Genomic DNA, 14,124 nt, shown 5'->3' with positions numbered 1-14,124 from the left:
CCGTCAGCTTTTGCACTTCTTTCTTGTTTTTGGGTTCTGCCATTGTCATTATTGCTCTAGTTTTGTCTGGGTTCGCTTTGATGCCTTCGCTGCTTATGATGTATCTGAGCATCTTCCCTTTGGTGACTCCAAATATACATTTTTCTGGGTTGAGGCGGAGGCCAGCAGTTCTGAGGTTGGCGAAGGTCTCCTGTAAGTCAGAGACATGATCATCCTTGTTCTTGCTCATGACCACTATGTCGTCGACGTAGGCTATGATGTTTCTGTCTAGTTGTGACCCCAAAACTTCCTTTGTCATTCTGGCAAAGGTTGCTCCAGCATTTTTGAGGCCCTCCGGCATTCTGGTGTAGCAATATGTCACTACTAGGGATGTGTACATCAATGATGCTCTTCTTTTGTCACTGAAGACTCCAAAATCGTCACATATATTATTTTATGACGAATTTGTGACGATATGGTATTCGTCATTGAATGCGCATCATATTTTACCTACCATGACGAAACATCTATTTTCGTCATAGATGTGCATTTGTTCTATGACGAAATGGCCGTCGTCATAGAAGTGTATTCTTTCTATGATGATCTATTTTCGTCATTGATATAGCCCCTTTTTCGTCATGACTTGCCGTCTGTTAGGCGGCCAGACGACGTCTGCCACGCTGGCAGCTGACGTGTCTTGTCCACGTGGCGCGTCCACATTACAGGTGACGTGTCTGACCACGTGGCAGCTGACGTGGCCAGTGATGTGGATGGTCCACGTGTCCACTTTTTATTGGGCCACAAGGCTTGCTGTGATAGGTTCTCATTTTCGTCACTGAAGTAAATAGAAATTCGTCACAGAATCAATTACCAAATCATCACAGAAAGGTCAGATAATTCATCAAGTGCACATGCTGATTTCATTACAGAATGCAAATAATATTGGAATGACCAAAAGCTTCCATAAATTAACAGATCCAGTATTCCAATGACCAACAACTTAATCAATAATTCTAAACTCGGTTCACATAACTCACTAGACATCACATTTGAACTACTAGTTTCATCTCAGTTCACATTAACATCACAGGAAATAATAAAAAGTTGCCAACCACCAGCAACATAAGTTACTACATAAACAAAATCACCAGCAGACCCCTTGCTTAATGAACCAGCAGCTACGAGCAGCGCTCATGTCGAAGAACCATTGTTGATGGCCAAGATATGCTTGAGCAGCGCATTGTTCTCCTCCATTGCCTTGTTGTTTATCTCTGTCAGCTTCTTGTACTCCTCCATCTCCTTTTGTGTCCTCGCCAGCTTTTCCTCAGCTTGTTCACTTCTCTTCCTGAGTTCATCGATTTCACCTTGTACAGCAGCCGTAGCTTCAGCTGCTAGTTGCTCCCGAAGCTCGCTTTCATTTGATGATGATGATTTGGAGGATGGCACTGGTTTGATGCCAACACTCTTTAGGAAAAGGTTTGAGCTGTTCTGGGAGAGCACCTGGGACACAACCTGCACACTGGACACTGCTGTCTCACCTTCAGCAACAGGTTCTGTCCTCAAAGCTTCCATATTTGACTGAAACAGCAATGACCCATCATTAGTTGATACTTATTGCATTAATTTGAGCAGGAAATATCACACAAGATGTATTTAAAAAAATAAAAACCTATGCTAATGCTACGGCGACTTTCGGTAGTACAAATCAAACATTCAAAAGATAATATATGCATCGCTAACAAAGCATAAATGTGGTATGTTTAAGATTCACTAAAAATCAACGATACATAGAGTTAGATATATTAATTAACACTAATCTCATTTGAAATACATTGATACCTTTCACAGCACACACTGAAAGAGTTAGAACTACAATAAGTATATTTTCTGTCAATCGTCTTATCTACCCTACATACAGAGGCCTAAATAAGCATGTCTTGGTGGCAGTGATCGCCGTGGCAAAGGTTCAGCGAGGTGTGTGCAAAGCACCTTTCTACCAATATCTTGTCTGCAGCTAGAGCATGAAATGACCGATATACCATCTTTCTTTGGCTGATGCTACATCAACTAAAAGCTTGATTGATAGCGCAGTTCAATCTGAAGCAATGTAGAAAAGTAACTGCTTGTAGACAGTGTCATATAGTTGTTCTGAAGGGCAAAGCAATGTCAATTTAGTGGAACAATATAAATTGACCTGTCAGTTTAGTGAAACAGTACAAATTAACCTAGCCACGAACGGCCCAAGCCAAATCACCCTAGTGAAAAAGTACAAATGAAGTGCCCTGTGGATTCAAACCGCTGGCACTGACCTAAGGCCGAGATCTTCGACTGGAGCTGATCCGGCTCATTCTTGCATGGCCTCGGCAGCCTCCTCCACCCTAAGCGTCACCGTGGTCTGGTTGTTAACATGCATAGTTAAGATGACAGAAAAAAGATATGACAGAAACTGTTGCACGGTTAAGATGAAAATGCATTGCATTTTACCTATGGGATGTATATTAGTTTGCCAAGGTGAATCAAAGAGCTCACAGTAGACCAAGTGCAGTATAATTTTTCGGAATTTTATTCATGCTGCACCAGGCCAAGCAAGTGCAGTAGTAACTACACAACCATCTGAAGGCATATGTCGCTGGTAAGATGATAGACACAGTTCTGAAAGAGATCTGACAATCAACAACAACAACAAAATTATTAAAAAGCAAGGTACCTAAGTGAGCTGCAAACATACTTGATCAGGAGCTCTTTTAATTGGCATTGCAATGAGATCATCCCTAAGCTTGATGTCATTGTCATAACCAATTTCCTCAATACAGTCCATGTAGCTTCCAAACGACCTTTTTCAATATTTAGGGCATGCAGAAAAAGGAACCCAGTCAAGGTAAGGCCGCTTTCATTTATGCCTTCAGGCATCTTCTCCTGAACAACTCTCTTGACTCCTGAAATTTCAGTAGGCTGTAGAGGAGCACTAAAACATCAGACCTGGAAAGCAATAAGAATAAGAATCTCAGCATCGCTAGAAACATGCTAGATAGAAAGCATGGTAGCCTTCATGAACACAAGCCTGGAATTCATTGAGCTATCCACCTGACGGGGTATATTCTTTTCTACCAAGAAATATCCACCTGACTAATCCATCACTATGGTGGCATGGTAAACTTTGCGAGAGCAGCAGAGAGCGAACAATGTTTCAGCAAGTGGGAAGGTGATTGAGTTACAACCGGCATAAATGCAAGTAAGTGATAACTAGGATCATAACATATTCTGAATGGAACAGTAGAAACATGAAATGTTGTAACAATAGGAAAACGTTTGTCATCATTCCGATATTATTACATTGACTGTGGATACGTGGTTCTTAAGGCAGTAAGGTGAGACCTACATCTGTCCCTCGTGTCAGTGCTCCTTCCCTCAGTCTATGTACCATGGATACAGAATTACGGATACACAGATACGTCATTTTTCCAAATCTCAGTACAGGGATATGTTTTAATATTTTTTGAAAAGTAAATAATGGGCCTGCTTGGTTGGCTTCCAGTTTTCCCACCGGAGCCGGTCAGGATACGTCATTTTCCCACCGGAGCCAGCAGGGATGGCAGTAGCTCGGGTTCTTGGCCTTGATGGCCCCCTCCCTCCCCTCCCACTCTTCTTCGGTTCTCCTTCCCTCCCTCTCTATTTGATCATGGCGACAGGGACGCCTAGATTTCCAGCAAGCCTTATCGCCTAAGCGACACCTTAAAAAAACATGTGTTCGATGAATAATTTCACAAGTACATGCAATTAGGGAGGGATTTTGATTGAAGCCTAATAAACTTGCCGAACCAAACAAAAATATGGAATTGCGTATTGCACAGAAGATTTGCATTCATATGGAAGAAAAGAATGATAATGTTTAATTCTTGAATATGCTATCAATGAAATTAAGAAGGGAATCCTTTTACTTTGTAATAACGAGACTATGAATTTACTCACTGAAGAGAATCGCTAGCAATGTCTGATAGGAACTTCTGGGTGGCAACAGCAACCAGTCTCGTTCTGTAAAACACGAAATCAGATTATGTGTGCAAGAAATCAAGCAATTTGTGTTTTTAAGTTTTAATCCATGGCACTGATCAGATCTCAGCTTACTACTATCCATCAGGAAGAGAGATTGGAAAGAGGACGAGCACTCACAGGCGAAGGTCGGGGCACTGGAACCCACTGCGGCCGAGGTAGTGCTCCACCAGCTCATCGGGAATCTTCCGCACCACCGAACTAAGCATCAGGGCTAAACCGCTGACAGAAAAGTAGAGAAGGCAAGAGGGAAGTGGCGGCACCATACCGTGGGGGTGTAGTCCATGAGGGTTGAGAGGAACTCGGTGAGCGCAGCCTCGTCGTCGTGCCGTCCGTCCCCCCCTCCACCCACTCCCAGACCCATGCCCCCGCCAGGGCCTCCTGCACCGCCGCCGCTGCTCATCATCCTGGACCTCACGCCCTGCCGCCTCACTGCCCCCACCGCGCGAGCAGCTAGTAAGATTCGAAGGGTAAAAATCGCGAAGATCGCTAATAAGAAGGGGAGGAGCGGCGCTCACCGTGGGAGAACGCCAGCTGGCGGCGACCTGGAAGCTGCGATAGGTGTCACCGACGAAGACAGCAGCTCGCGGCCTGCAACTGGATGTCTGGACCCACTTGTAACAAGAGGCGGGAGCCCGAATAAATGACGAGGAGAGGGGCGGCGCCGACGAGGACGGGGACGGGCGCTCGCTAGGGTTTGGTCGCGGCGGGGTTCCCGTGCTGGCCTGTCGGGGACGGGGCGAAGTCGAGGCGTCGCGCCTGGTGGAGGGCCCCCCGCAGCGAGACGCGCGGCCGGCGGTGGTGCGGGCGTCGAAGAGGGCCGGAGCTAGGGGCACGTCAGAGTTCATTGCGGCTGCGCATAGGGTTTGGGGAGGATTCGACGGGTCCGATCTGAGAGAGAGAGAGAGAGAGGAGGCGGCGCGTGTTCTTGGCGGCGCGCTTGTCGAGCCCGAGGGCCAAGCGAAGAAGGCGGCGGCGAGAGAGATGGGGAAGACGAGGAAATAGACGGAGGAGACGAGAGAGTGACCGGGGATGAGAGAGTCATTGGGGGGAGGGGGTGGGATGCTCGCGGCGCCACGGACTTGAGTCCTTGGTAAGCTACGTTGTATATTTTTCGGTCCGTGACCTCTACGTTTAGGATTTGTTTTTTAAATGTATAATTTGTTTTTTAAACATGTACCAACCTCATAACTATAGAATAGCTTTGCGACACAACAATGCACAAGCAGCGTGTTGAAGAGTTCAACTCAAAGGGTCCGGAAAATCTCTAACAATGAAGCTAAAAGGAGTTCTTTTGTTTCTTCATGTGACATCCCCTTAAAATCAAAACTACTAAAATAATTTTGAGACACCAAATGATCTCAAATGAAAATTTGATAAACATCAAAGTTGTAGAGGTCACGAAGATCTACAACTTTTATTTTGGTCATCTTGTCATTTGACAAAATTTGAACCTTTCCAATTTGAAATTTTAAAAAATAACAAGTTCGAACCAAAATTTGAGACCCAAAATGATTTCATCATAAAAAGTGATGAATACCAAAGTTGTTCAACTCATTAATATCTACAACTTTTATTTTAGTCATCTTGTCATTTAAGAAAATTTGAACCTTTCAAATTTGAAATTTTGAAAAATGACAAGTTCGAACCAAAATTTGAGACCCAAATTGATTTCAACATAAAAAGCGATGAATACCAAAGTTGTTCAACTCATGAATATCTACAACTTTTATTTTGGTCATTTCTTCATTTAACAAATTCTTAGCACATATTGTTCACTAATCTTACACATGTCTCATATAGTTTATAAAACCTTACGAGAGATGTGTCACATTTGTGAACAATGTCGTTACCACTTTGTCATATGAAGAAATGACCAATACAAAAGTTGTAGATATTGATGAGTTATTCAACTTTGGTATTTATCACTTTTTCAGCTGAAATCATTTGGGGAACCAAAATATTGTCTGAATTTGCATTTTTTTGAAATTCAAAATTTAAATTGCTCAAACTTTTCATATGTATATATTGACAAAACCAACAAAATAAATTTATAGAGAATGATTTTAGAAAAATTTAGGAAAAAAAATCATCAGATTTGGAGTTAGTATGACGAAGAAAAACTAGTTACAAAGTTGACCCACAGATTAAAAAAAGAAATCACACTGTTCACTAAGATCATGTAAGGATCATCTATAACAGTGTGATTTCTCTTTTTAATCTGTGAGTAAACTTTGTAACTAGTTGTTCTCCCTCGTACTAACTCCAAATGTGATGGTTTTTTTTCCTAAAAATTTCTAAAATCATGCTTCAGCATTTAAGTTTGATCAAACTTGGATGTGACAATGTTTTACACATTTTAAAATTTGAAATTTGAAATTTGACAAGTTCAATCCAAATTTTCAAACCATAAATGATTTCATATGCAAAAGTGATGAATACAAAAGTTGTTCAACTCATCAAGATCTACAACTTTTATTTTTGTCATCTTGTCATTTGATAAAATTTGAACCTTTCAAATTTAAAATTTTAAAAAATGACAAGTTCAAACCAAAATTTGAGACCCAAAATGATTTCAACATAAAAAGTGATGAATACTAAAGTTGTTCAACTCATTAATATCTACAACTTTTATTTTAGTCATCTTGTCATTTGACAAAATTTCAACCTTTCAAATTGGAATTTTTGAAAAACAACAAGTTCGAACCAAAATTTGAGACCCAAAATGATTTCAACATAAAAAGTGATGAATACTAAAGTTGTTCAACTCATTAATATCTACAACTTTTATTTTAGTCATCTTGTCATTTGACAAAATTTGAACCTTTCAAATTGGAATTTTTGAAAAACAACAAGTTCGAACCAAAATTTGAGACCCAAAATGATTTCAACATAAAAAGTGATGAATACCAAAGTTGTTCAACTCATTAATATCTACAACTTTTATTTTAGTCATCTTGTCATTTGACAAAATTTGAACCTTTCAAATTTGAAATTTTGAAAAACGACAAGTTCGAACCAAAATTTGAGACCCAAATTGATTTCAACATAAAAAGCAATGAATACCAAAGTTGTTCAACTCGTGAATATCTACAACTTTTATTTTGGTCATTTCTTCATTTGATAAATTCTTAGCACATATTGTTCACTAATCTTACACGTCTCATATAGTTTATAAAACCTTACGAGAGATGTGTCACATTTGTGAACAATGTCGTTACCATGTTATACGTTTAGAGAATGATTTTAGAAAAATTTAGAAAATTGATAGAGAATGATTTTAGAAAATTTTAGGAAAAAAAATCATCAATTATCATGTTATACGTTTACAAATAGAAAAACATGCATGCCTTTATCACAAAACGGCGAGTGCTCCAGTGGTAACGCACCAACATGTCTAGCAGCAAGTCGCGGATTCGAATCTCCCTGCGTGCGCTATTTTTTGGCAAAAAAAAGGGAGGCGGAAGGATGCAGGTCCACCTGGACCGTGTGGGCCACGCTGCCCCACTTGTTCGCCGCCACATCCTCAGGCTGAGACCCGCTGGTGGGACCGCATCGCCACGTCTTTGAGGTTGGGACCCAATGGTGGGACCACATCGCCACATCCTCGAGGTGGGACCTGCTGGTGGGACCACGACGCCATGTCCTCGAGGTGGTACACAAGCCAAACGATCTATGACGATTTAGTTTTGTTGTTTTATGACGATTCTTTTGTTTTCATCATTATTCTTCGTGCCAAAGCTCCGTCACTTGTTACTTATGACGAAGCTGGAAATTTCATCATAGAAGGCGCTTGTTCTATGACGAAATTTGTAAGCGTCACGACTGAATCGTCATTGATGAACACATTTCTAGTAGTGTGTCCCGAATGGAGTGGTGAAACTTGTCTTGTCTTCATCTTCTTTTTCATCCAGATTTGGTGATACCCAGAGAAACAGTCGAGGAGAGAGAACCTCTGGCATCTGGCTGCCTTGTCGACGGAGGCATCTATTCTTGGCAATGGGAAAGGGTCTTTTTTGCAAGCTTTATTAAGATCTGTGAAATCTATGCACATTCTCATTTTGTCGTTCTTCTTTGGTACCAGTACTACGTTTGCAAGCCATTCTGAATACTTGATTTCCCTGGTGACTTTTGCATCTAGTAACCTTTGCACCTCCGCCTTTGCTGCCAGGATCCTGTCGTCCGACATTTTTCTCTGTTTCTGCTTTCTTGGCCTCATGTTTTCATTGATATCCAGTTCATGCTGTATAATGTCCCTGCTGACTCCCTGTAGGTCGGTGGCTGACCAGGCGAAAGATGTCTTTGTTTTTTACTAGAGTTTCCTTGAGCTCTTCCTCCTCTGCTTTGCTCAACTCTGAGCTGATTGTTACTTTTCTGTCTGGTAACTCCTTTTCTAGTGGGGTCACCTTTGTCTCTTCTTGACCTGCCATATCTGTTTTTCCTCTAGGCATATCCGGAGGCTCTAGTTCTTTGTCTACCGACTCGATTGCATTGATGTTTCTTTGGCCTTTGTAGATTGCTTTTTCTATGTTTCTTGCTTCTTTCTGGCTGCCTCGGACTGTGATAATACCATGGAGTGCTGGTATTTTCATGCACAGGTAGGCCATATGTAGGGCTACGTTGAATTTAGTCATGAATCCTCTGCCCAAGATGGCATTGTATGGGTAGTACAGATCGACGACGTCGAAGGTTATGTACTCGGTTCTAGCATTTGCTTGGGTTCCAAACGACACTTGGAGTGAGATTTTTCCCAATGCTTGTATCTGCTTGCCTCCGAATCCTATCAAAGGGGATTCGGAGGGCTGTAGTTGATTTCTGCTGAGCTTCATTTGGTCGAAGGTATTTGCAAAGATGATATCTGTTGAACTGCTAGTGTCAATCAGTACTCTGCTTATCTCCCATGCTGCTATGTTGGTCTTGATTACCATTGCGTCTGCGTGAGGGTAGCTCTCTAGCTGGAGATCTTCTTCTGTGAAGGTGATTGGGACTCTGGACCAATCTGTGTATTTTGCTGGGCCTTGGACTGCTACGTTGTTTACCATGCGGAGGTGATCCTTTTTCTGTTTTTTTGTTTGAAACTCCATTGATGATCCTCCAGTGATTGGTAGTATCATGCCTATTGTTGGTAGCGGTCCATGGGGGTTGACTTGGTTTTCTAGGTTTGGCTCATTTTTTGGTGCTGGTGGTTGGTTGTGAGGTGGCGGTGGATGCAGTTGCTGCATGTGGTGTTGTTGCGGTGCAGTCTCGAACCTGATTTGGTTTTGTGCCGGTGGGTTTGTTTCGAGGTAGGTTATATGGGGAGATTTTGGGTTTATGTAGGTCAGGCTTGCCTCCGACCTGTAGTTACCCGTCGGAGGCTGCTGCGAGGGCGCTGACCGCCATGCTGGTAGGAAGTTTGGGTAATAGGCAGAGGCCAGTGTGGAGGGATGTATTTGGGTTGCGTTTAGCACTGGGTACATTGGGCAGTATTGCTGGTGGCCAGTTGTGTAGGTGGTGTTAACCTCTCTTGCGCTCTGCTATGTCGGAGGTTGGGCAGTCTGCTTGTTCTTCATCCTTTCCTGTGTCTCTTTTGGTGTTGTGCCCTGCGTTTTTGCCGTGAAAAACGCAGTATGGCCTGCGTTGTTTCTGGCTGTGGTTTTTGTTCCAGTTTTGCCTTGGTAACCTTGCCGACCTTGGTTCCTGGTCTGGGTCTCCGGCCATGCTTGCGCTTCCAGTTGCCCTTGCTCGGGGTGAGGTTGACCCTCGATGCTGAGCACTTGCCCCTGGCCTGGTTTCTGATTTGATGCATTCTGGTTATTATAGGTTTTCTGGGAGTTTTTGCTGGTGTTGTGCTGTCTGTTTTGACCCTGCTCCTCCAGCCTTTTCCGGAGGTCATTATCTGATTTGTAGTATTTCTCGAACTCGTCGTACAACTGTTGTATGGATGTTGGTTTCTTTCTTGCTAGGTGTGCTGCGAATGGCCCGATTCGGAGGCCTTTGATCGCTACTTCGATGGTGATCTCGTCTGGGACGTCCGGAGCCTTTGCCTTGAGATGCACGAATTTTTGGAAGTAGTCGTGTAGTGTCTCTCCCTGCATTTGCTTGCACTAGAATAGATCTGTGGAAGTCAGCAACTGTGCCGTTAGCCCCTTGAAATTTGCCAATATCTTGTCCCAGAGGTTTTCCCAAGAATAGACTGTGCTTGGTTTGAGCATAGAATACCAAGCCAATGCGTCACCTTCGGCTGCAATGACAAATGACTTTGCCAAGACGGCGTCGTCTCCACCGGTGGAGGCTACTGCTGCCTCGTAACTCATAATGAACTGATGGGGGTCTGTCTTGCCGTTGAACTTTGGTAGTGTGATTGGCTTGTACGCCGTTGGCCATGGTGACTGTTGTATCCCTTCAGAGAGTGGGGACTTGGGATCGATAGGCCTCCGCATCACCTGAGATGGCATCATGGTCGGGCTGATCACTGGCGGAGGTGTTACTGCGGAGGCTGGGATTGCAGAGGTTGACGCTAGTACTGCATTATGCATACTTAGCATCTCAGCATGTAGGACTGCCAACTGCTGCCTTATTTCTACTGCTTGTGCTGACAGTTGAGTAGCTTGCTGATTAGCTGTGAATGCTACTGCCATTCTGTCCCTCTCTTGTTGCGCTCTTTGCAACTGTGCTTGCAGCTGTTGTAGTTCTTGCTCGAGTGTTGTGCCTGAATTTGGCTGGGCCTCCGGATCTTGAATCTCTGGATCTTGGGGTTCCGGTGGTTGACCCAGGGCATCTGCTCTGGTATCATCCTCCACTGGCGAGGTTGCGTAGGTGCTACGAGTGGTGCGCCTAGGCCTTCCTCTCTGACTCGTGGTCGTTGCTGCTCTGGTGGTGGTTTTTCTTTTCCCTGCCATTGTTGGTTTGCCTTGGTGGTCGTGGGTTCGGGCCCCACGGTGGGCGCCAATGTTGAGACTGGCGGTCTCAGACAATGCGGAGGCGGCGGAGACCTCCGCCCACTAGGCGCTGCCCTCAGGCGGAGGCTCGGGAGAGAAGGCACGACAAATGGGTGTGTAGGAGAATGGCACACAAAACTAGGGTTTCATTAATTCATTCACCCACGCCTTCACTGTTACATGTGTTCCCTATTTATAGGACTCAACTGCCTCTTGACAGAATTTATTACAATGCCCCTCAACTGCTACAGTACATTCCTGGAATATTCCGCCACCGGTCTTTCGTTTGCGGGGCAATCTTGCCATACTGTCTTCAAGTAATGGGCCTCCATAAGCGGCCGGCCCTCCGTGCCACGGTCTCTGGCCCAGAGGCCTGGGTTCTCGACGCTGGCCTTCGTCTTCGAGGGCGCGCAGCTGCCTACGCGAGTCTCCACCGGTCCGGTCGGAGACCTAGTCCGGTCGGAGACCTCGTCCGTAGGTCTCCGCCCGGCCGCGCGGGGGCCAAGCCACGGGCACCCGCGCTTAGGTGCCAGATCTCCGCCCTTAGACGGTCGGAGACGCCTAGGTGACACCTCCGCCTCCGGAGGCCTTCGCCACCCGCTGAGGCCGTGTTACAACACCCATCACCATCTTCTTCCGCGAATCATCAACATTTCCTTCTTAGCTTGTACAGCCAACAGAGGCCACCAAGCTGCTCCTGCGATCCTAACTCAATGTCCGTGTCCATGTCCATTGGATTTTCTTAGCTCGTACAGCCAACACACAGCAATGGTGTCTGTTGGAGACTGACTCAAAATGTCCATGTCCATTGGATTTTCTTGGACTTAGAGAGAGAGAGAGAGAGAACAGGTTTTCGGGGTGTTTGGTATTGCTCCCCTCCATGTTTTTCACCTCTGCTTCACATTTTTTCGCCAAACGGTTTTAACTGCATGCACTCTGTTCGAGAAAAAAGGTTGGAGTTGTACGAGCACCTAAAGGAGTGCTCCATAAACTATAGGTTTTGGTGGAGCTGCTCCACAGTGAAATTTGTGGAGCAATCCCAAATATCTAGCACTACTACAGTAAACTTAATGGAGGCGTGCATTTTTTATTTTTGAAGGCGGGCAAAGGCAACCACCTCCATCAAAAGGCCACGGATAATCCGTGCATAACGAAGGCGGTTGCCTTGCCCGCCTCAGTTAATCAGTTAACGGAGGCGGGCGCCTTATAACACCCGCCTCGGTAAATCGATAAAAAAACAAAAAAAAAATCCAGGCTCGACACCGACCCCACTCTCAGGCCCAACGATGAACCCACTTCTAGGAACGCCATGCCGTCGCTGGTGGTCGGATCCACACCCCTGCCGCCATTGGTTGCCGAATCCGCGTCGGTGGTGGCCGGATCCGCGAGCCCCGACACCGGATCTAGCGGATCCATGAGCCGCGACGCCGAATCCGCGAGCCTCGATGCCAGATCTAGCGGATCCACGAGCCCTGATGCCGAATCCGCAAGCCTAGCCCTACGCTCCGCCGCTGAAGGCCCCGCGCCACTGTCTGAGGATGGGAGTCGTGAGCTGCGCCGATGTCAGAGAGAGACGAGTGCCTCCACACTACTACATAACGGGTAATCACCGCCGTCACTTTCACCGCCGGTTCGTATTACAAAGCATTGGTGAAATAATTTTCACCACCGGTTCGTGTTATGAACAGTTGGTGAAAAATTGGGCGGTTATCACTGCTGGCTAGTAACACGAACCGGTGGTGATAAACCTATCACTACAGCCGGTTTGTCTAACCAACCGGTAGTGATGGTCGACCCATTTGTACCGCATGTTTGAGGTACAAACCGGTGGTGAAAATCATTTTACTAACAGTTCGTAATGCGAACCGGTGATGATGAGTTATGCTGCATCATAATAAAATTCATAACTTTTAAAAAAAAGTCGGATCAAACAAACTTTGTAGTTGATGACTTTTTTATTTGAAATTGTTTACGGTCCTAGAAATATGTTTGAAGCTCTTATATTTTAAAATTCAATTTTTTTGAATTATACAAACAACCTCAGATGAAAAATGATGAAAAGCAAAGTTATAGATCTCGCTATGATCTACAACTCTGTAGTTGACAACTATTTCATTAGAAATCATTTAGGGTTTTAAATTTCTATCTTAAGTTCAAAAATTTTGAAATTCAAATTTTGGAAATAACCTCGGATGAAAAATCAACCAAAACCAAAGTTGTAGATCTCAATGACTTTTTCATTTGAAATCGTTTGATGTCCCAACAGTATGGCTGAAGTTTAGACGATTTGAAATTCAAATTTGTCAAACGACCTCGGATGGCAAAACCACCAACATCAAAGTTGTAGATCTTGATCAGAACAACAACTTTGTAGTTGATGACTTTTTTATCTGAAGTCGTTTAGGGTTCTAAATATTTATTTTTAAATCATGAGAAGTTAGCATTAAAGGAATATACATGCTGTATGAACACAAGTGACTTAGGGGCGGAGTGGTTAGAGCAGCAACGTGTGACAGCACAGGTCTCAGGTTCGAATCCCATCACCGCGCAGCGCGTGAATTTTAGCACGAAAAATCGCGTGACTTGTGACAATGGGAAATCAAATTTTTTTGCTACTTTTTTATTCAATTTTGGAATTTCTGGTAATGTGAACCGGTTGTGATAACTTTGCATCACGGCCGGTTAGGAAACTGGTGGTAATGACAATGGGCATCACCGCCAACTTTCACTGCCTAGAGCCAAAACCATCGAAGAAGGGGATCTGGAGCCAGCGGTGAATACCTGTTCTGTAGTAGTGCTAGAGGCCCCGCCCCGCCGCACTCGCAAGCCGCCACCGCGGCCTGGCGTGAGCAGCCTGCCGGGGTGCGAGCGCCTCCCACAGCTTCCAGACAGCGCCCAGCGCGAGAGGAGAGAGGGAGCGCCCACCGGTGAGAGATGAGAGAGAGGGAGAGAGTGGGCCATGCATGCACGAGGGAGTCGAGAGGGAGAGAGCGGGCCATGCATGCGCGAGAGACGTGAAAGAGACGAGCACCTCCTCTCTTGTGAGGACCGAGCCGAGAGAGGAGAGAGAGTGTTGTGCGGCGGCGGGTGAGGGAATGAGAGATGGCTATGGATAACCCGAATTATATGATGTATCTATGAGTGTCAGGCCGAGATGGGCTGCTTGCTAGGCAAC

At 44.8% G+C, this 14,124-nt stretch overlaps 1 protein-coding gene across 11 annotated transcripts; it reads right to left on the bottom strand.

Moving 5' to 3' along the window:
- Nucleotides 1–919: 919 nt before the first annotated feature.
- Nucleotides 920–5,085, bottom strand: LOC136483545 (transcription initiation factor TFIID subunit 10-like). 11 transcript variants are annotated; one of them, XM_066480641.1, is made up of 8 exons: nt 4,548–5,085; nt 4,298–4,482; nt 4,150–4,214; nt 3,949–4,011; nt 2,708–3,710; nt 2,464–2,631; nt 2,289–2,374; nt 920–1,557 (listed from the first exon to the last, which is right to left on the bottom strand). In XM_066480641.1, exons 2-5 carry the CDS (start codon nt 4,433–4,435, stop codon nt 3,533–3,535), a joined length of 444 nt encoding a protein of 147 aa, XP_066336738.1. In that variant the 5' UTR covers nt 4,436–4,482; nt 4,548–5,085; the 3' UTR covers nt 920–1,557; nt 2,289–2,374; nt 2,464–2,631; nt 2,708–3,532. The 11 variants fall into 11 exon arrangements, with proteins under 11 accessions (XP_066336738.1, XP_066336739.1, XP_066336741.1 ...); XM_066480642.1 differs by having other exon boundaries at nt 2,464–2,608; nt 2,687–3,710; nt 4,298–4,461; XM_066480644.1 differs by having other exon boundaries at nt 2,464–2,592; nt 2,687–3,710; nt 4,298–4,461.
- Nucleotides 5,086–14,124: the final 9,039 nt, after the last annotated feature.

The sequence above is a fragment of the Miscanthus floridulus genome, chromosome 9, assembly GCF_019320115.1.
Source record: "Miscanthus floridulus cultivar M001 chromosome 9, ASM1932011v1, whole genome shotgun sequence".
NCBI lineage: Eukaryota > Viridiplantae > Streptophyta > Magnoliopsida > Poales > Poaceae > Miscanthus > Miscanthus floridulus.
The sequence above is the reverse complement of the archived record's forward strand: the minus strand, read 5'-3'. Positions and strand labels throughout refer to the sequence as shown.

Coding starts and splice junctions, on each gene's coding strand:
- LOC136483545 (XM_066480641.1), bottom strand. CDS start 4,435: ATGATGAGCAGCGGCGGCGGTGCAGGAGGCCCTGGCGGGGGCATGGGT. Junction 4,215..4,297: donor TCATGGACTACACCCCCACG/GTATGGTGCCGC, acceptor GTGGTGCGGAAG/ATTCCCGATGAGCTGGTGGA. Junction 3,711..3,948: donor ATTGCTAGCGATTCTCTTCA/GTGAGTAAATTC, acceptor TGTTTTTTTAAG/GTGTCGCTTAGGCGATAAGG.